General features: G+C 41.0%; 1 protein-coding gene across 1 annotated transcript in view; it reads left to right on the top strand.

Moving 5' to 3' along the window:
- The first annotated feature begins 1,957 nt into the window (after positions 1 to 1,957).
- Positions 1,958 to 20,303, top strand: part of LOC138420214 (fatty acid desaturase 2-like protein FADS2B) — a 44,692-nt gene continuing 26,346 nt past the window's right edge. Inside the window, exons 1-2 of the mRNA XM_069553343.1 lie at positions 1,958 to 2,278; positions 16,732 to 16,842. Coding sequence (XP_069409444.1) covers positions 1,958 to 2,278; positions 16,732 to 16,842 — 432 coding nt within the window. The remainder of the gene's footprint in view (positions 2,279 to 16,731; positions 16,843 to 20,303) is intronic.

Genomic DNA, 20,303 nt, shown 5'->3' with positions numbered 1-20,303 from the left:
GCTTTCCACAGCAAAGGAAACCACCAACAGAACAAAAAGTACAACTTAATGAATGGAAGGAAATATTGGTAAATGATATGAGCAAAAAGGGATCCAAACAACATAAATGGCTCATACAACTCAACCTCCAAAAAACAAACAACCCAGTTAAAATATGGGCAGAAGAAATGAATAGACATTTTTCCAAAGAAGACACGCAGGTGGCCAACAGATATATGAAAAGATGCTCAACATCATTAGTCATCAGGGAAATGCAAATGAAAACCACAATGAGGATTAAAGAAAAGGAAAAAAGAAAGAAAAGACAAAACCTCAAATTGTAAATAGAAACAAGAACAAAGTAACATATACACAAAAGAAACGAAAACAGAACCAAAAACAAAACACAAGAGAACTAAAGAAACTAAAGAAATCAATTTTAAAAAAGCTAAAAATAAATAAATAAATAAAACAAAATAAAAGTAGAGTGCCAACTGAAGAATAAAGCAAAGAAAACAAAACAGACGAAAATTATCAGAAATCATTAAAAGATAATTAAAATGACTGAAAGATGAAATCTTCACACTTTTGGAAATAGGGATGGCTCTTGAGAATTTGGGCTTCCCTGGTGTCTCAGATGGCAAAGCATCTGCCCACAATGTGGGGGAGACCCAGGTTCAATCCCTGGATTGGGAAGATCCCCTGGAGAAGGAGATGGCAACCCACTCCAGTATTCTTGCCTGGAAAATCCCATGGACAGAGGACCCTGGTAGGCTACAGTCCATGGGGTTGCAAAGACTTGGACACCACTGAGCAACTTCACGTTCTTGAGAATATTATACTAAGTGAAAAAAAAAAAAAAAAACAAGCAGAGAAAGACAGCTACCATATGACTTCCCTCCTTTCTGGATACAAATGTGAAATATTAAAAACAAACATACAGTGCAGTGGCTCCTCGAGTGGGAGTGCTGGGAGGATGGTAGAATGGGTAAAGAAGGTCAACTGCAAGGCGACTGATGGAAAATAAAACTTTTAGTGGTGAGCATGCTGTACTGCTTCAGAAGTTGAATTATAATTTCCCACACCTGAAATTTATATAATGTTGTAAACCATGTAACCTTAATAGGGTGTTACAAACATTTTAAAGTCAAAAATGCTTTTTTCAGAAGTTTAAAACCCTTAGGGAGAAATAACAGCTGTCAAAAGAACAATTTGCTGTATGACCGAGGGAATTCAAGCAGGGGTTCTATGACAGTCTGAAAGGGTGGGATAGGGAGGGAGATGCAAAGGATATGGTCGTACCTGTGGATGATTCTTGTTGATGTATGACAGAAAGCCACAAAATTCTGTAAAGCAATTATCCTTCAGTTCAGATTTTTTAAAAGAAAATTTTAAAGTAATCTGAGAAAAGCAGAAGAAAAGGAAAATTTCCAATCTTAACAACAACAAAGAAAGAACATTTCCCAATTCCAGGAGGCATTCATAGCCTCCTAGAGGTTTCGCAAGCTTCTGCTCATGTGTTGAGTTAAAACAACTCTTCCTTTCAATGGGGGAGAGCTAATGAGCCTGACCCAGCATGATGCCAGTGCAGACAGCAAAGAAGGAGCCCAGCCCCTCCTCCCAGGGGTCAGGCCACACCATTCCCTGGGCTGTGATTGGCTCTAGCTCTTGACTAAAGGACACTTAATGACGAATAAGAACTCTGCTAAAAGATCAGCCAGCAGAGAGAAGAGAGAAAGGTAGACCAACGTTCTGGAGTGTGGGGAAAGTCTTCATCAGGACAAAAAAGACTCAGGACAGAGAAGTGAGAGGCTGGGAAGGAACTCACTATCAGGTTTGCCAAGAGTCAAGTAGGCTAAACAGTTTTCTTTGAAGGCTTCTTACTTCACAGGAGAGGGAAAAGTTCATTCTGTAGTTCAATCAGGTGAGAATTAGAAATTCCAGGTGTCAAGCCAGAAATTCTAAAAGTACAAAGACAATGGAGTTTGAAGAAAAGCCTGAGGGCAATGGGAGCCTTGTAGATGAGAACCAGCTGGACCTAGGTGCGAAGCATCAGGCAAACGGGAAACCAGGAGCAAGTGGGAAAGCCAAGCTCTCTGCAAGGCAAGAGGCATATGCGAAGTGTGACTTGCCCAGAAAAAGCCTCAACAGGTACACCTGGCAGGAGATCCAGAGACACAATCAGAAGACTGATCAGTGGCTGGTGATCAATCGCAAGGTCTATGATGTTACTGGCTGGGCAGACAGGCATCCTGGTGGGCGGCAGGTCCTCAAGCACTACGCTGGGGAAGACGCCACGGTAAGGAGCTCAAAGCCTGCCCTCTCTCTCTCTGTTCCAGGTGCTGGGTGGCTGGGACCTTGGCTGTCTTTCCAAAATCATTTCAAGTACCTGTTCAAGCTCCATGATCACTCATCTCCTCCCAAACCAACTTTTCAGTATTCCTATCCAGCAAAAACTTGAAAGCTAATTAATCCTCAAGGTCTAGCTATTATTTGCACTGGGTTTGGGGTGGGCTCAGATGCTAACAGTAGATACTACGTGTATTGCAGGTTTTGGTTTTTGTTCTTGGCATTATGTTTTTTGTTTTATTTGTTTGGTTTTGAAATGTAGTTATTGTCTTATAAGGAAATTACAAATAGGTGAGTAAAATCTGGAAAAAATGTCATGACCCAAGTAGAAATTTCTCAGACTCCTACAACTGGAGTGCATGAAGTAGATAGCAGTCCATCTGGCGAGCATCAGAATGTTGAGCGCTGTTTGAAGCGTACAGTGACACAGGCTTTCAGACTTTGTAGAGTTCTTTTTAGTCGTGCAGTTCATTCAGTGGGATACAGGTGATACAGCCCACTTTTATGGAAGAAGTAACTGAAATCAGAGTGGTTAAGTGACTGACTCAAGTTCACCAAGACAGCAGATCTCAGATTCAAAACACTTATCTTTCTTAACTTTCAGTCTTAACCACTTTCCTTCACTGGTTTTCCTCATGACTCTCCTCCACCAAAATAGCTGAAAAAAACAGACTTCCAATGGATTCCTAACATACCATGCATCATGCATGTTAAGTAGCTTTCAGTTCAGTTCAGCTGCTCAGTCATGTCTGACTCTTTGTGACCTCATGAATTGCAGAATGCCAGGCCTCTTGTCCATCACCAACTCCCAGAGTTCACTCAAACTCATGTCCATCGAGGCCATGATGCCATCCAGCCATCCCATCCTCTGTCGTCCCCTTCTCCTCCTGACCCCAATCCCTCCCAGCATCAGAGTCTTTTCCAATAAGTCAACTCTTCACATGAGGTGCCCAAAGTAGTGGAGTTTTAGCTTTAGCATCAGTCCTTCCAAAGAACACCCAGGACTGATCTCCTTTAGAATGGACTGGTTGGATCTCCTTGCAGTCCAAGGGACTCTCAAGAGTCTTCTCCAGCACCACAGTTCAAAAGCATCAATTCTTTGGCCCTCAGCTTTCTTCACAGTCCAGCTCTCACATCCATACAGCCACATTCAACTCTTTGCGACCCTATGGACCACATCCGACCTAGCACCTCTGTCCTTGGGATCCTCCAGGCATGAATACTGAAGTGCGTTGCCATGCTCTTTTCCAGGGGATCTTCCTGACCCAGGGATCGAACCTGTATCTCTTACCTCTCCAGCAATGGCAGGAGTATTCTTTACCATCAGCACCACTTGGGAAGCCCTAAGATACCATAGACACATTCAAAGGCATGGCCTCACTTAAACCTCACCATAAGGAAAGTGAATGGTATTCCCATATTAAAGATGAAAAAAACTGATGCTAACACATGAAAATAATGTTTCTCACAGTCCGCAAATAACAGCGACAGATTTTAAAATCAGATAGGTTTTTTACCATAAAGCCTTTTATACCTGATGTTAAAAATAAAATTTCCATTTAATATTGAGGAAGGAGGTTTCTCAATCCTTAAATATATTTAGGAATCCCTTTTAAAATATTCTATAAGAAAGTTGGTTTTAGCCCAATTAGGAACTTTTTCTCCATATTATACACAAGAAGAAATGGAGAATAAAAGGTGTTAAATAAACTAATTCAAGATCAGAAAATTAAAAAAATTTCTCAAATTCTCTGTCTAATCAGGGTCTTCTACCGTCTTCTTGTCTTGATTCTGTAGTCAGAGGAATGCCTTTAGGAACAGACCCTTCCACATCTCCACCACTCCAATCTGATCTGATATTTTCAAAGCAAAGCTCAACCTTTTTCTGGGAAAGTGTGCATGAGCTTGTAGTCCATGATGGGAGTCTCACATGTGTCAGGAAGACCCTAGGAAGCCAGAGAGCTGAAGATAGAAGATGCCAAGTGACAGGCATTTGTGTATTAACTGAGAGAAAAATTAACAAAAATAAAGGGAAAAAATACTTGTTGACGAATAACAGAAAACCACAAAATTCTGTAAAGTAATTCTACTTCAATTAAAAAATAAATAAAGTGGCAAAAAAAAAGAGGGAAAAAATACCGCAGATCTCATCTCCACAACACAAAGAAAATATGGACGATGCTTTTCTAACACAAGTCACAGAATAGGCTCAGAGGATGTGTTAGAAAAATATGTACCTTCAACCACCTAGAATATAACTGGTAGATGTAGCTTGCAGAAAGTAGGTCAGCTGATGAATTTGCAATTTGCTGGTGAGTTTTTTAATCTCCCAGAAGTTAGAGAAAGACCACGATTCTGCATCCAATTCTAGTCAACAAGGAAGAATTGATTAATAAAATAGAAACAATCAGAACCTGTGGGAAGATACCCATGACACCTCAGGATTAGTGCCTTAAGGATGAACACCCTGAGCATGGTCAGTCATGTACCCTAGACTTTTTTTTTTTTTTAATAGTTTTTTTATTTTATTTTATTTTATTTTATTTATTTCTCTTTATTTATTTTTTTATTTTAGTTTTTTATTTTTAAATTTTAAAATCTTTAATTCTTACATGCATTCCCAAACATGAACCACCCTCCCACCTCCCTCCCCATAACATCTTTCTGGGTCATCCCCATGCACCAGCCCCAAGCATGCTGAATCCTGCGTCAGACATAGACTGGCGATTCAATTCACATGATAGTATACATGTTAGAATGTCATTCTCCCAAATCATCCCACCCTCTCCCTCTCCCTCTGAGTCCAAAAGTCCGTTATACACATCTGTGTCTTTTTCCTGTCTTGCATACAGGGTCGTCATTGCCATCTTCCTAAATTCCATATATATGTGTTAGTATACTGTATTGGTGTTTTTCTTTCTGGCTTACTTCACTCTGTATAATCGGCTCCAGTTTCATCCATCTCATCAGAACTGATTCAAATGAGTTCTTTTTAACGGCTGAGTAATACTCCATTGTGTATATGTACCACTGCTTTCTTATCCATTCATCTGCTGATGGACATCTAGGTTGTTTCCATGTCCTGGCTATTATAAACAGTGCTGCGATGAACATTGGGGTACATGTGTCTCTTTCAATTCTGGTTTCCTCGGTGTGTATGCCCAGAAGTGGGATTGCTGGGTCATAAGGGAGTTCTATTTGCAGTTTTTTAAGGAATCTCCACACTGTTCTCCATAGTGGCTGTACTAGTTTGCATTCCCACCAACAGTGGAAGAGGGTTCCCTTTTCTCCACACCCTCTCCAGCATTTATTGCTTACAGATTTTTGGATCGCAGCCATTCTGACTGGTGTGAAGTGGTACCTCATTGTGGTTTTGATTTGCATTTCTCTAATAATGAGTGATGTTGAGCATCTTTTCATGTGTTTGTTAGCCATCTGTATGTCTTCATTGGAGAAGTGTCTGTTTAGTTCTTTGGCCCATTTTTTGATTGGGCCGTTTATTTTTCTGGAATTGAGCTGCATAAGTTGCTTGTATATTGTTGAGATTAGTGGTTTGTCAGTTGCTTCATTTGCTATTATTTTCTCCCATTCAGAAGGCTGTCTTTTCACCTTGCTTATAGTTTCCTTTGTTGTGCAGAAGCTTTTAATTTTAATTAGATCCCATTTGTTTATTTTTGCTTTTATTTCCAGAATTCTGGGAGGTGGATCATAGAGGATCCTGCTGTGATTTATGTCGAGAGTGTTTTGCCTATGTTCTCCTCTAGGAGTTTTATAGTTTCTGGTCTTACATTTAGATCTTTAATCCATTTTGAGTTTATTTTTGTGTGCGGTGTTAGAAAGTGATCTAGTTTCATTCTTTTATAAGTGGTTGACCAGTTTTCCCAGCACCACTTGTGAAAGAGATTGTCTTTACTCCATTGTATATTCTTGCCTCCTTTGACAAAGATAAGGTGTCCATATGTGTGTGGATTTATCTCTGGGCTTTCTATGTTGTTCCATTGATCTATATGTCTGTCTTTGTGCCAGTACCATACTGTTTTGATGACTGTGGCTTTGTAGTAGAGCCTGAAGTCAGGCAAGTTGATTCCTCCAGTTCCATTCTTCTTTCTCAAGATTGCTTTGGCTATTCGAGGTTTTTTGTATTTCCATACAAATCTTGAAATTATTTGTTCTAGTTCTGTGAAAAATGTGGCTGGTAGCTTGATAGGGATTGCATTGAATTTGTAAATTGCTTTGGGTAGTATGCTCATTTTCACTATATTGATTCTTCTGATCCATGAACATGGTATATTCCTCCATCTATTAGTGTCCTCTTTGATTTCTTTCATCAGTGTTTTATAGTTTTCTATATATAGGTCTTTAGTTTCTTTAGGTAGATATATTCCTAAGTATTTTATTCTTTTCGTTGCAATGGTGAATGGAATTGTTTCCTTAATTTCTTTTTCTATTTTCTTATTATTCGTGTATAGGAATGCAAGGGATTTCTGTGTGTTGATTTTATATCCTGCAACTTTACCCTAGACTTTTAGAAGGCAGATCCAGAATGTTCAGAGGAAAGTCTGCAGTTGCTGATGGCTAGAGAAGATGGAAGGGTGCCAGGAGAATTCTGACAACCGCGGTATTCCATGGCCACTCAGAGTCCATGGAGCCGGAGGTGCGGTATACTGGTTAGATAAGCCTGGGAAAGTCCCTGAAATGCTCTGGAACTCAGCTTCATCATCTGCATAATGGGAATGACCTTACCCATCTAATTAGTAAATGAGACTAAAGCTTGTAAAGTGTTTAGCATAATGCCAGATACCCTTTTCATTAAACCATAGATATTGTTATTTGTATCACACGTCCATAGACTCAGAGGTATGCTTAACATTTCCTGTTTACCACCTGCTTAGAAACCCTGATTGTTTGCTGCCAACTCTTTGGGAACAGAGGAGTATGTGGTGGGGAAACGGCGAGACTCTAGTCAGAGAACCTGAGGTCAGATGCTGTCTCTCTACAGCCTAAAAAGTGTTTGCAGGTGGTGCCCTGAAAGGCAAATGTGCACCGAATATGATCTCTGTGTGCAAGCCCTGGACCGTAGCTGCACCTGCCCAGAGGGGGGGCATCTTTCCTTATTTACATAGAAACTCTTCTCCAAGCGTCCATCCTTCTCATGAAAAGTACATAATGATACCAAGGTAGCTTGTTCCATAGGGCCACTCATTCATTCATTCATTCATTCATGTGGTCAGTCATTCCAAAACTTTTTGAGGTGTCCAGTCTAATTATTAAGAGTACAGATTTGGGCATGAAAGAGGTGTGGTTTGCATCTGGTCTCCACCAATTACTAGGAATGTCCTGAGGAGCTTGCTGAAGCCTTGGAGCCTCAGCTCCTTTATCTAGAAAGTGAGATAATGATACTTCTATCTTAGTATGGATGTCAAAGTCAGCAGAGATAAAATAAAGGTTTTCTTCTTATACCTGGCACAGATTAAACACTCAAAAATGACATTTATTATTCCTTAGTTATTCTGAGATAAGTTGTCATTTTGTCCAAAGAATTTTACTAAGAGTTAGTTAGTCAGTTCAGTTGCTCAGTCATGTCTGACTCCTTGCCACCCCATGGACTGCAGCATGCCAGGCCTCCCTGTCCATCACCAACTCACAGAGTTTACTTAAAGTCATCTCCATTGAGTCAGTGATGCCCTTCAACCATCTCATTCTCTGTCATCCCCTTCTCCTCCCACCTTCAGTCTTTCCTAGCATCAGGGTCTTATCAAATGAGTCAGTTCTTCGCATCAGGTGGCCAAAGTATTGGACTTTCAGCTTCAACATCAGTCCTTCCAAAGAATATCCAGGACTTATTTCCTTTAGGATGGACTGATTGAATCTCCTCGCAGTCCAAGGGACTCTCAAGAGTCTTCTGCAACACCATAGTTCAAAAGTATCAATTCGTCAGCGCTCAGCTTTCCTTATAGCCCATTCACACATCCATACATGACTACTGGGAAAAAATCATAGACTTGACTAGATGGACCTTTGTTGGCAGAGTAACCTCTCTGCTTTTTAATATGCTGTCTACATTGGTCATAACTTTTTACCCAAGGAGTAAGCATCTTTTAATTTCATGGCTGCAATCACCATCTGCAGTGATTTTGGAGCCCCAAAATATAAAGTCTGACACTGTTTCCACTGTTTCCCCATCTATTTTCCGTGAAGTGATGGGACCGGATGCCGTGATCTTTGTTTTCTGAATGTTGAGCTTTAAGCCAACTTTTTCACTCTCCTCTTTCACTTTCATCAGAGGCTCTTTAGTTCTTCACTTTATGCTATAAGAGTGGTGTCATCTGCATAACTGAGGTTACTGATACTTTGCCTGGCAATCTTGGTTCCAGCTTTTGCTTCATCCAGCCCAGCGTTTCTCATGATGTACTCTGCATACAAGTTAAATAAGCAGGGTGACAATATACAGCCTTGACGTAGTCCTTTTCCTATTTGGAACCAGTCTGTTGTTCCATGTCCAGTTTGAACTGTTGCTTCCTGACCTGCATATGGATTTCTCAAGAGGCAGGTCAGGTGGTCTGGTATTCCTATCTCTTTCATAATTTCCCACAGTTTATTGTGATCCGCACAGTCAAAGGCTTTGGCATCATCAATAAAGCAGAAAAATATGTTTTCCCAGAACTCCCTTGATTCATTGATGATCCACCGGATGTTGGCAATTTGATCTCTGGTTCCTCTGCCTTTTCTAAATCAACCTTGAAAATCTGCAAGTTCATGGTTCATGCAATGCTGAAGGCTGGCTTGGAGAATTTTTAGCATTACTTTATTAGCATGTGAGATGAGTGCAATTGTGACCTAGTTTGAACATTCTTTCGCATTGCCTTTCTTAGGGATAGGAATGAAAACTGACCTTTTCCAGTCCCATGGCCACTGCTGAGTTTTCCAAATTTGCTGGCATAATGAGTGCAGCACTTTCACAGCATCGTCTTTTAGGATTTGAAATAGCTCAATTGGAATACCATCACCTCCACTAGCTTTGTTCATAGTGATGCTTCCTAAGGCCCACTTGACTTCACATTCCAGGATGTCTGGCTCTAGCTGAGTGACAATACCATCATGATTATCTGGGTCATGAAGATCTTTTTGTACAGTTCTTCTGTGTATCCTTGCCAACTCTTCTTAATATCTACTGCTTCTGTTCCGTCCATACCATTCTGTCCTTTATTGAGCCCATTGTTGTATGAAATGTTCCCTTGGTATCTTTAACTTTCTTGAAGAAATCTCTAGTCTTTCCCATTCTATTGTTTCCTTTATTTCTTTGCATTGACCACTGAGGAAGGCTTTCTTATCTCTCCTTGGTATTCTTTGGAACACCACATTCAAATGGATATATCTTTCCTTTACTCCTTTGCTTTTCACTTCTCTTCTATTCAAAGCTATTTGTAAGCCCTCCTCAGACAGACATTTTGCCTTTTTGCATTTCTTTTTCTTGGGGATGGTCTTGCTCCCTTTCTCCTGTATAATGTCCCGAAACTCCATCTGCTCATCAGGCACTCTATCAGATCTAGTCCTTTGAATCTATTTCTCAATTCCACTTAATAATACTTACAGATTTGATTTAGGTCATACTTGAATGGCATAATGGTCTTCCCTACTTTCTGCTATTTAAGTCTGAATTTGCTAATAAGGAGTTCATGATCTGAGCCACAGTCAGCTCCCAGTCTTGTTTTGCTGACTCTATAGAACTTCTCCACCTTTGGCTGCAAAAATATAATATATCTTTTCTTGGTGTTGACGATCTGGTGATGTCCATGTGTAGAGTCTTCTCTTGTGTTGTTGGAAGAGGGTAAGTCTATTATACAAGACACAGGTGCATCAATTCCTATTATAGAACATATTGTTTATTTGATTGTTTCTTCAAAATATATGATTTAAAACTAATGCACAATGCTAATAACTAAAGTTAAGGCTTAGACCTTCTCGCCTAGAAAAGCTTACCTATGAAAAGCCAGAAACAACCTATATGTCTAACAAGAGGAATTAATCACATAGATTACAACATGTCCATATGAAGCATCCTGCATGCTAAGTTGGGCTAAGTTACTTCAGTCATCTCTGACTCTGCGCAACCCTATGGACTATATCCCACTAGGCTCTTCTGTCCTTGGGGATCCTCCAGGCAAGAATACTGGGGTGGGTTGTCCTGCTCTCCTCCAGGGGAATCTTCCCTACCAGGAACCGAACCTGCATCTCTGATGTCTCCTGCATTGGCAGGTGGGTTCTTTACCACTAGCACAACCTGGGAAGTCCCAAGTTTTATACAAGTAAGTGAACTATATTTCCGGGCTCCACAAAAGAAGTAAACACACACCTCTTGTGAGGTATGCACAAGAGCAGACAATTCAGAACAAAGAAGTCATGGTTATTACCAAAGCTGCATGCTAAGCCACCTCAAGTCTGAACATCAGGGTCTGAGACGGACACTGAGAAACTCAAGCTCTTCATCAGAGTAAAAATCCAATATGACAGGAAAAAGTTGACAAAAGCCTGGAGGAAATATAGCAAAATTTGTTTCAACTGCTTGGAAGACTGCAAGGTGGACAAGGATAGAGCTGTGTGCAGGTCCAAAAGACTCATGTGGAATCAGCAGAGGCAAGGCTGGGGTGGGGCAAGAGAGGAGGTGTACAGCGGTGGCATACAGATCAGGTTCACAGCGCGAGTAAGCACCAGCAGAATAGGTCTCCCGGCCTGGCCACATCCTTTGCTCAGCGCAATCCTGGTCGATGTGATGGCTTGAGGATGAGAAGAGGGGAAGGAGGAAGAGAAGATGAAGGGTGTGCGAGGTAAAGAAAGAGACAAGAGAAGGAGGAGGGAGAGAAAGGGTCTTGAGTTCTGAGCAAAGGACTCTGGATTTTACCATCGCTGTAGGTCTTCCTCTCCTCCCACTGCAGGTAATGACACTTCTCTAGCCCAGCATCCCTCCCTACACCCAATCCTACAGGGAAACCAACCAGGATTCTAGCTGCCTGTAAAAGGAAAGTTGTCATCAGTCATAACTGCATCTTTTGTGGGCTGTCAACATTTTTTACTTTAAAATTAAATTTTCATTTGATTTTCATTTGAATGATGGTTCAAGTTGAAAACAAGGTACAAGAGTAAAGAGACAAGTGCAGTTAAAGGGATAATGGGTGGCAAAGGCCACGAAGAGGGACTCTTTTTCAAACGTCAGCCTGGTGGTTAAGTAAAGGCTGAAGATCAAGAAGCGTTAGTCAAGGCAGAATGGATAAAGGCATCTGTAAGGCTGAGTCCCTTTGCTGTCCACCTGAAACTATCACAACATTGTTAATAGGCTATGGCCCCATATACATTTTTTTTAAAAGAATCAAAAGGAAGGAAGGAGTCCAGGGAACATGCTGAAGTCCTGAGAAAGGCAGTGACAACAGAAATGAGGAAGAGGGGTGGATAACCAGGAGACATAATTTATAATAGGGGATAAGTGGCTGGGTAAGTAAGCAAGAGTAAGGAGTCTAAATTGTCTGATGGATGCCTTATGTAGGTAGGTGGGTGGCAGTTGCCATTATGAGATAATGAAGCCAGAAAGATGAACAGGTTTGGTGGGGGCAGTGGAGATAGAGAGAGTCTGGCCTGGAGCTTAGTTAAGTATATCACAGGAAAAAATCTCAAATAATAGAGTGAGTTATGGCAAAAATAAATAGATAAATAAATACTCCTCTGTTTATCCGTGTGGGTGGAGGGGAATCTTGGTGACTTCATGTAAACATTCTCCACTCCAAAGTGGCTCTTTTCCCAAATGAAGGCAAAGACTATAGTCTCCAGATAAATCAGCCTACTCAAAACTTGTGATCTCCCAGAAATACAAGGGACCTTGATTTAGCATTTGTCTTGAAACAGGTGAGATCTGAGAAGGAACCAGAAGAGCAACTACCCAAAGGTGTAGGAATGGGTGTCCGCGGTTGGGTATTGGATATTCTGGTGAGGTGGGTTTTGGCTTTTTGTTTTTGTCTTTGTTTTTGCTTTTGTTTTGGCTGTGCTGCAAGGCGTGTGGGACCTTAGCTGCCCAACCGGGATGGAACGCACACCCTCCATTGGAAGCATGGAGTCTTATTCACCAGACTGACAGGGAAGTCCCCTGTGAGCTTTTTGAGATAAGGAAATCAAAATCTATGTTCTAGTTATATTGTTTTGTGACTATATACATAAATTCACCATGGGTAGGTGTTTTTTTTTTTTTCTGAATTTTGGGAAATTTCAACCCACTTCAGAGGAACCAAATAATGATAATAACATAAAAACATCATCATTTTAATAGCATCTGGTTCCAAAGCTTAAGCTTTCTGATGCTTGGCTAAGTCTTCGGCAAGGTTTTGTAATGACGGAATAAATGAATGACGGAATAAATGAATGAAGGGATGAATGAGCCCATGGAGCAGACTAAGCAGCATCCACAGTCAGAAAGCAAATCGAAGCTCCAGAGATTAAGCAAATTTCCCAACATAAACAACATGCTGCACTGCTCCCTATAGTGTATTTTGGTGTAAATTTAATAGGCACACACTTGATTGATTACAGAGCAATATTTGGCAAATGGAGTGTCTCCTGAATTTCAACCCACATACCCTCTAGGCCAAGTGCCTTGATGCAGGGCACAGCATGTGTACAGTAGTTAAATTATAAGGACATGATCCTTCTCAGGCCTTCTCACTTTACATACTTTTCTCTCCCACTAGGGATCATACTGGTCTTCCAATAATGGGCACACTTCCAGACCCCATTAAATATCAGCAAAAAATCAGCAGGATTTCAAAGTTACTGTGAAAGCAAAGATAATCACATCTTTCCTCTCTGCTGATACTGTTTGGCAAATGATCAGTTTTAAGAGGAGCTACAGTGTTAATTTATGAATAGGTTAGTAAATAGAGATAATGGTTGAGAAGTGAATCAAAAGATAACAGATGAAAATGAGAGATAACAAAGTAGTTAAGAGATCAGAAAATAGAGATGCTGAGGGAAGGGAAGAGACAGCAGTGCTTAAGATCCATATCCTTTGAACTCAATACTTCTCAACTTTCTCCTTTTTAGAGAAGTGATATACTGCTCTATTCATTCACCCTTCCCCTTATTCATCCGACATCTCTTGATCACATGTCATATTATGTCACATCACATATCACAGGCACAGCAAAAAAAAAATCAGGTATAATTTAATCAATAATGCATTGTCTCAGTCTTCAAAAAAAGTCAAAAGCCACTAGAGAAGGCCTTTGTGAATACACAGGTTCACTGCAACATCATTTGAAAAGCTTTAGGAACAAAGTGTCATGGGAGCCCAGAAGAGATCATAAATAACTTTCCTACCTGTGTTAAGAAGCCATATTTCATCTGGATGTTCAAGACTGAGAAGGAACTTCTAAGTAGGAAAAAAAAAATCGAGGAAAGCAGTCAAGGCAAAGGGAGCAGCATGTATTAAAAGCTTCAGAACTGTACAGGGTCCTGGAGTGTTTATCGAATAGGGAGAGTTCCACTGGACAGGATGAGGCATGAAGCGTATGGTGAGAGGTCAACCTGGAGAAGTAGGTTGGGGCCACAAAGTGATGTACATCATTCAAACCTAAGGTGGGGAAACACTTTACTAACTGCCTAGCATGCACATACTGATCTCAACATCCTCCCAAACAATCTTGTGTCACCCTTCTTTCAGGAAAAGAACTGTACATGTTAAGGCTGGAATGGACCTTTATGGCTTCCTGGCTGTAAAGCCACATAGCCTTGAGTTCAAATCCCGGCTCTCCCACTTACTGTGGCAATGTTCTGAGATTTGGAGTCTTTATATGTATAACAAAGATGATGGAACCTCACAGAAGTAAGTTGATGGTGATGAGTTGGCCCACAGAGTGCCCTAACCCTGGTACACAGGATACACTAAAAACATGGTGTCACTCCCTCTCCCCTTCATTTACCCCTGGACTTTCTTCAGGAGGAGCATGCTTGTCAAATAAAGTTAATTAAGAAAAAAATAACAACTCATTTTTGAAGGTCTTTTGAGAAGATTTCACAACTTACTCAGTATCTAGACTCTAATAGTGAATTCCTTCAAACTGAATATTCTAAGACTGCCTGAGCCATATTTGTACTGCCCATTAATGCAATGAAAAGAGTTCCACACAGCAAGGCAATTCTTACTCTTCTGGAAAACTCTGTAGGTCTTCAGGCTCTGTTGTCACAGTATTGACCTGTGAATCTTGCTGAAGATCAGAAGAAACAGTGAACCCAGAGTAATATTAGCATCAGCAAACTGTTCCAGGGCTCTGAGCGACTTGTCAGAGTAAGATGCAAGTCCAGAGCCTCTCCCCTGTTCTGCACCCTGACCTTGATCCCTCAGAGCATTTCTCACCCTCCTCTGTTCCTTAACAGCAGGCAGACCATGATTTTCCAGTATGGGCCACCCTGAAATGTTTTAGTCACATGGTTAATCACCGAATGACTCTCATCCTGGTTAGGTAAACTAACTTTAGGGTCATTGAATGTGACAACGAAAACACATCTTTGAAAGCAGCATTTCCCAAGGGGGTCAGAGCAAGTGTGCAAAGGCAGAGGGAGCAGCAGGTCCTGGACTGGTTCTCACGGACACAAATCCCTTCTTCCATCACTGAATCCAGAAAAGTGAGTCTAAAGAGTTGATATTGCACCCTTCTGAATAGCCTCATTCATGTTATATATATACATACAAGCCTATACACATGAAAATGCTCCATGTGTAGGTTTGTATGTAGTTCTAGATGTATCTAAAGTTGCTTTAGATTTTGAAGATGGAGGGTTCATTGTATTAACTAAAACAATTCAGAGCTCACTCCGAGTGGAGTATGGAAAGAAAATCTCTGAACTGTTATATTTTACTGAAGAGAAGAAAGGCAGGTAGCTCTTATCCGGGTATGTCTTAGTCACTCAGTCATGTACAACTCTGTGCAACGCCATGGACTGTAGCCCACTAGGCTCCTCTGTCCATGGAATGCTGCAGGCAAGAATACTGGAGTGGGTGCCATTCCCTTCTCCAGGGGATCTTCCCAACCCAGGGATCTAACCGGGGTCTCCCGCATTGCAGGCGGATTCTTTACCATCTGAGCCACCAGGGAAGCCCAGAGGCACACGTATAGGAAAGAGAGCTAATATGTTTGAGAATTTACTATAAACCACTCAGATTCTAATCAGCTCACTTAATTTTTATAACTTTATAAATTGAGTAGCTATTACCCTCACTCCCATGTTAGGGAAGAGAAAACAGGAGCATGGACTGGTCAAGAGATTAGTCCACAATTACACAGCAAGCATAGACTTACGTGTAGGAAGGCTGCTCAGGGATCCAGTTTCTTAATCAGCACTCTGCAACACCACCACTCCAGGGTATTGTGTGTGGATTCCACATATTCAAATTAATAAACCTTGGTTATTTTTCTTCATATTGACCATTCCTATTCTCAAAACCATAATAGCAAGAAGTCCAGTGTCTTACTCTTGGAGAAACCTCCTTCCCCCAAAGCAGTTTAAATCCCTGGAGGAAAAAAAAAAAAAAAGGTCTATGTCTTATTTCCAAACTTAAGCAGGACATGAGAATCAACACTGCTTCTCATAGCCACTTGGAGTTACTACTTAACATGGGAGTGGAGTTGGAAAAATATAGTGGGTTAGCTATTTTGTGCCTGTCTCCAGCCCCTACAGAGAATGCTATGGTGCTTTTTTGATTGTTTTTTGTTGTTCATTCATTTGTTTTTGTTTTAGAAAGAATGCTAAGGCTTCTTCAGTGATAAACTTAGCCAAGAAAGTGCCAGTTTAGACAACTAAGGGTTCGAGGGCTTTGCTCCCATGCTCTCTTAGACATTTGTTATCATCATCAACTTTAACTTGTCTTTCCTTGGAAATAATTCAAGAGCCTCTGTCCCCTGGTCCTTGACCAAGAACTAAAAGGGAAACTGATAGATGTGGTTTGTATAGGCAGTCTTGGTTTCTGCACGCTCCAAACAATGTGGGCAACTTCCACACCAAGCCTGAGGTTTGACTCTAAAGATTCACCGTTGGCCCACAATCTCAAAGCCAACTACTTCTTCTCATGCTCAATAAAATAAACAACGATCTCTTCCAATGCTTGGGGATCAACTTTCCACCCAGGACTAGCCTAGTAAGCCATGCACTCAGTGGGTGGATCTCCAGTGTGAGGCTCTCATAGAAGAATTTCAAGGGTAACACTGATCAATGAATTTGAAGTGTCAACCTAGAGTTAGAAATAAATGCTCTATAACATAGTCTGTGCTGATTCCTAAGGTCGGTACAGAATGAGGTAAGAAAGGGGGGATATCTGTGGGTAAGCATTTCATTTTTAAGCCTCTAACAGTTCTCTCTGATTCACAGGACGTCTTCAGAGCCATGCATCTGGACCCTGACATTGTGCGGTTGTACCTAAAACCACTGCTCATCGGAGAGCTTGCTCCAGAAGAGCCCAATCAGGAGAGAAACAAAAATGTGAGTGAGGTCTCGGGACCCAAGAGTATGTGGAGAGATGAGGAAGAGGTATATTTCAGGGCCAACTTATCATTTTCTGTGGGAAACCAGCCATTCTGCCTGGGAGGACCTGCAATAGCATAAATGCTGCTAAGTCACTTCAGTCATGTCCGACTCCATGCGACCCCATAGACGGCAGCCCACCAGGCTCCCCCGTCCCTGGGATTCTCCAGGCAAGAACACTGGAGTGGGTTTCCATTTCCTTCTCCAGTGCATGAAAGTGAAAAGGGAAAGTGAAGTCACTCAGTCGTGTCTGACTCTTAGCAACCCCATGGACTGCAGCCCACCAGGCTCCTCCGTCCTTGGGATTTTCCAGGCAAGAGTACTGGAGTGGGTTGCCATTGCCTTCTCCAAATAGCATAAATGAGTGGATTCCAAATATTTCAAAATAATGACATCCTCCTGAGATCCTCAGAATTCTTAAACCTCTGAGAAACAAAGGAGTGGGATGCTTGGCCCTGTGCCAAATGGTAATTCCATGTTTCTAACTACCTACTTCTTGCCACACAACTTACAAGTAACTTCTTTTTCCATGACTGCTTACAATTGTTTGATGTTCCCTGTTAAACCAGTTTCCATGAGAGCAGAGACTATGTCAATTTTGCTCATCCCTCAGTCCTCAGTACCTACCGGTGCAGGATTGGACCTGTAGTAGGAATTCCATAAATAGCTGTTGAATCAATGATGTGACTATATCCTAATTATAGTTCTTTTTACAATTGGAGAAATTAGTTTCAGGAGAATAAACTACCTTCTGTAAAGCAAAGACAGGAACTCCAGTTCACCTCTTCCTGGCTCCAGACCTTTGGGTATTCCCCACGAAAAGCACCACTTTTTTATTTCACCAAGACTTTGCTTGACTGAAAAACTGTCTTCAAAGGGCAGGGCCTCCAGAAGACTAGAATTCACTAGAATGGTTGCACACAAAGCTTAAAGGGATTTTAGTAATATTAAGCGCTTTTTTTTTTTTTTGCACTTCATGTTTTAAAACAGCTTACAATTGTACCATTCTTTTGAAATACTTTGTACAAGGTGGTGATCCAGATATCACTGTGCGGCAGAAAGAATATGAATTATATTTCCATTTTAAGAAATGAAGAAACAAACTCACAAGGGGATAGCAGGAATCTGAGGAAAGAGGACTGGTTAAGTGCAGGCCCAAGACGAATACTTAGGCTCACTCCTGAGGTCCATGTGCTTCCCTCAAGGCTGTGTGTCAGGAAGCAATGCACGGTACTGAGATGAGTGGGCCATCAGGCACACAGCCTGGACACAGCCCAGTTCCTATGACAAAGTGTAGGAGTCGAGATATTGTTGTTCGGTCAGTAAGTCATGCCTGACTCTTCGCGACCCTGTGAACTGCAGCACACCAGGCCTACATGTTCCTACACTATCTCCCAGAGTTTGCTTGAACTCATGTCCATTGAGTCCATGATGCCATCCAACCATCTCATCCTCTGTCGCCCTCTGCTCTTCCTGTTCTCAACCTTTCCAGGCACCAGGGTCTTTTACAATGAGTTGGTTCTTTCCATCAGGTGGCCAATGTATTGGGGATTCAGCTTAACCATCAGTCATTGCAATGTAAATTCAGGGTTGATTTCCTATAGGGCTGATAGGTTTGATCTCCATGCTGTCCAAGGAACGCTCAAGAGATTTCTCCAACACCACAGTTCAAAAGCAACGATTCTTTGATGCTCAGCCTTCTTTCATGTCCAACTCTCACATCCATACCTGACTACTGGAAAACCCATAGCTTTGACTATATGGACATTTGCTGGCAAAGTAACGTCTCTGTTTTTGAATATGCTATTTAGGTCTGTCACTGCTTTTCTTCCAAGGAGCAAGCATCTTTTAATTTCATGGCTGCAGTCACCAGCTTCAGTGACTTTTGGAGCCCAAGAAAATAAAGTCTGTCACTGTTTCTATTTTTCCCCATCTATTTGCCATAAAGTGATTGGACTGAATGCCATGATCTTCATTTTTTGAATGTTGAGTTTGAAGCCAGCTTTTTTTACCCTCCTCTTTCACCTTCATCAACAGACTCTTTCATTCCTCTTCACTTTCTGCCATTAGAATGGCATGATCTTATCTGAAGTTGTTGATATTTCTCCCAGCAATTTTGATTCCAGCTTCTGCTTCATCCAGCACAGCATTTCACATGATATACTCTGCATATAATTTAAATATGCAGGGTGATAATATTCAGCCTTGACATACTCCTTTCCCAATTTGGAACCAGTCCATTGTTCCAAGTCTGGTTCGAACTGCTGCTTCTTGACCTGCATACAGGTTTCTCAGGAGGCAGGAAAGATGGTCTAGTACTCCCATTTTGTTATGAATTTTCCACAGATTGTTGCGATCCACAAAGGGTCAGAAGAAACAATAAACCCAGAGGAATGTTAGAGTAGTCAGTGAAGCAGGTTTTGTTTTTGTTTTTGTTTTTTTAAGTCTCTTGCTTTTTCCATGATCCAACAGATATTGGTAATTTGATTTTTTGATTCCTCTTCCTTTTTTTAAATCCAACTTGTATATCTGGAAGTTCTCAGTTCATGCACTGTTGAAGCCTAGTTTGAAAGATTTTGAGCATTACCTTGCTAGCAGGTGAAATGAGAGCAATTATGTGGTATTTTGAATGTTCTTTGGTCTTGCCTTTCTTTGAGATTAGAATGAAAACTGATTTTTCAAGTCCTGTGACCACTGCTGAGTTTTCCAAATTTTGCTAGCATATCGAGTGTAGCACTATAATAGCATTATCTTTTGGGATTTCAAATAGTTCAGCTGGAATTACACCACCCCCATTAGCATTAAATCGCCTCCATTAGCATTTTTCATATCAGTGCTTTCTAAGGCCTGCTTGACTTCACACTCCAAAATGTTTGGCTCTAGGTGAATGACCATATCATTGTGGTTATCTGGGTCATTAGAACTTTTTTTGTAGAATTCTCTTTATTCTTGCCACATCTTCTTACTATCTTCTTTTCGGTGAGGTCTTTACCATTTCTGTCCTTTATTATGCCCATCTTTGCATGAAATGTTTCCTTGACATCTCCAATTTTGTTGAAGAGATCTCTAGTTTTTCCCATTCTATCATTTTCCTCTACTTCTTGCTTTGTTCGCGTAAGAATGCTTTCTTATCTCTACTTGCTATTCTCTGGAACTCTGCATTCAGTTGGGTATATCTTTCCTTTTCTCCTTTGCCTTTCACTTCTCTTTTTTCTCAGATATTTGTAAGGCCTCTTCAGATCCCACTTTGCCATTTTGCTTTTCTTTTCCTTGGGGATGAGTTTGATCACCACCTCCAGTACAATGTTATGAACCTCTGTCCATAGTTCTTCAGGCACTCTATCAGATCTTATTCCTTGAATTTATTTGTCATTTCCACTGTATTGGCAATAAGGAGTTCGTGATCTTAGCCATAATCA

The sequence above is a fragment of the Ovis canadensis genome, chromosome 15 (genome assembly GCF_042477335.2).
Source record: "Ovis canadensis isolate MfBH-ARS-UI-01 breed Bighorn chromosome 15, ARS-UI_OviCan_v2, whole genome shotgun sequence".
NCBI classification, from domain to species: Eukaryota; Metazoa; Chordata; class Mammalia; order Artiodactyla; family Bovidae; genus Ovis; species Ovis canadensis.
This window is presented reverse-complemented; position numbering and strand designations above follow the sequence as displayed.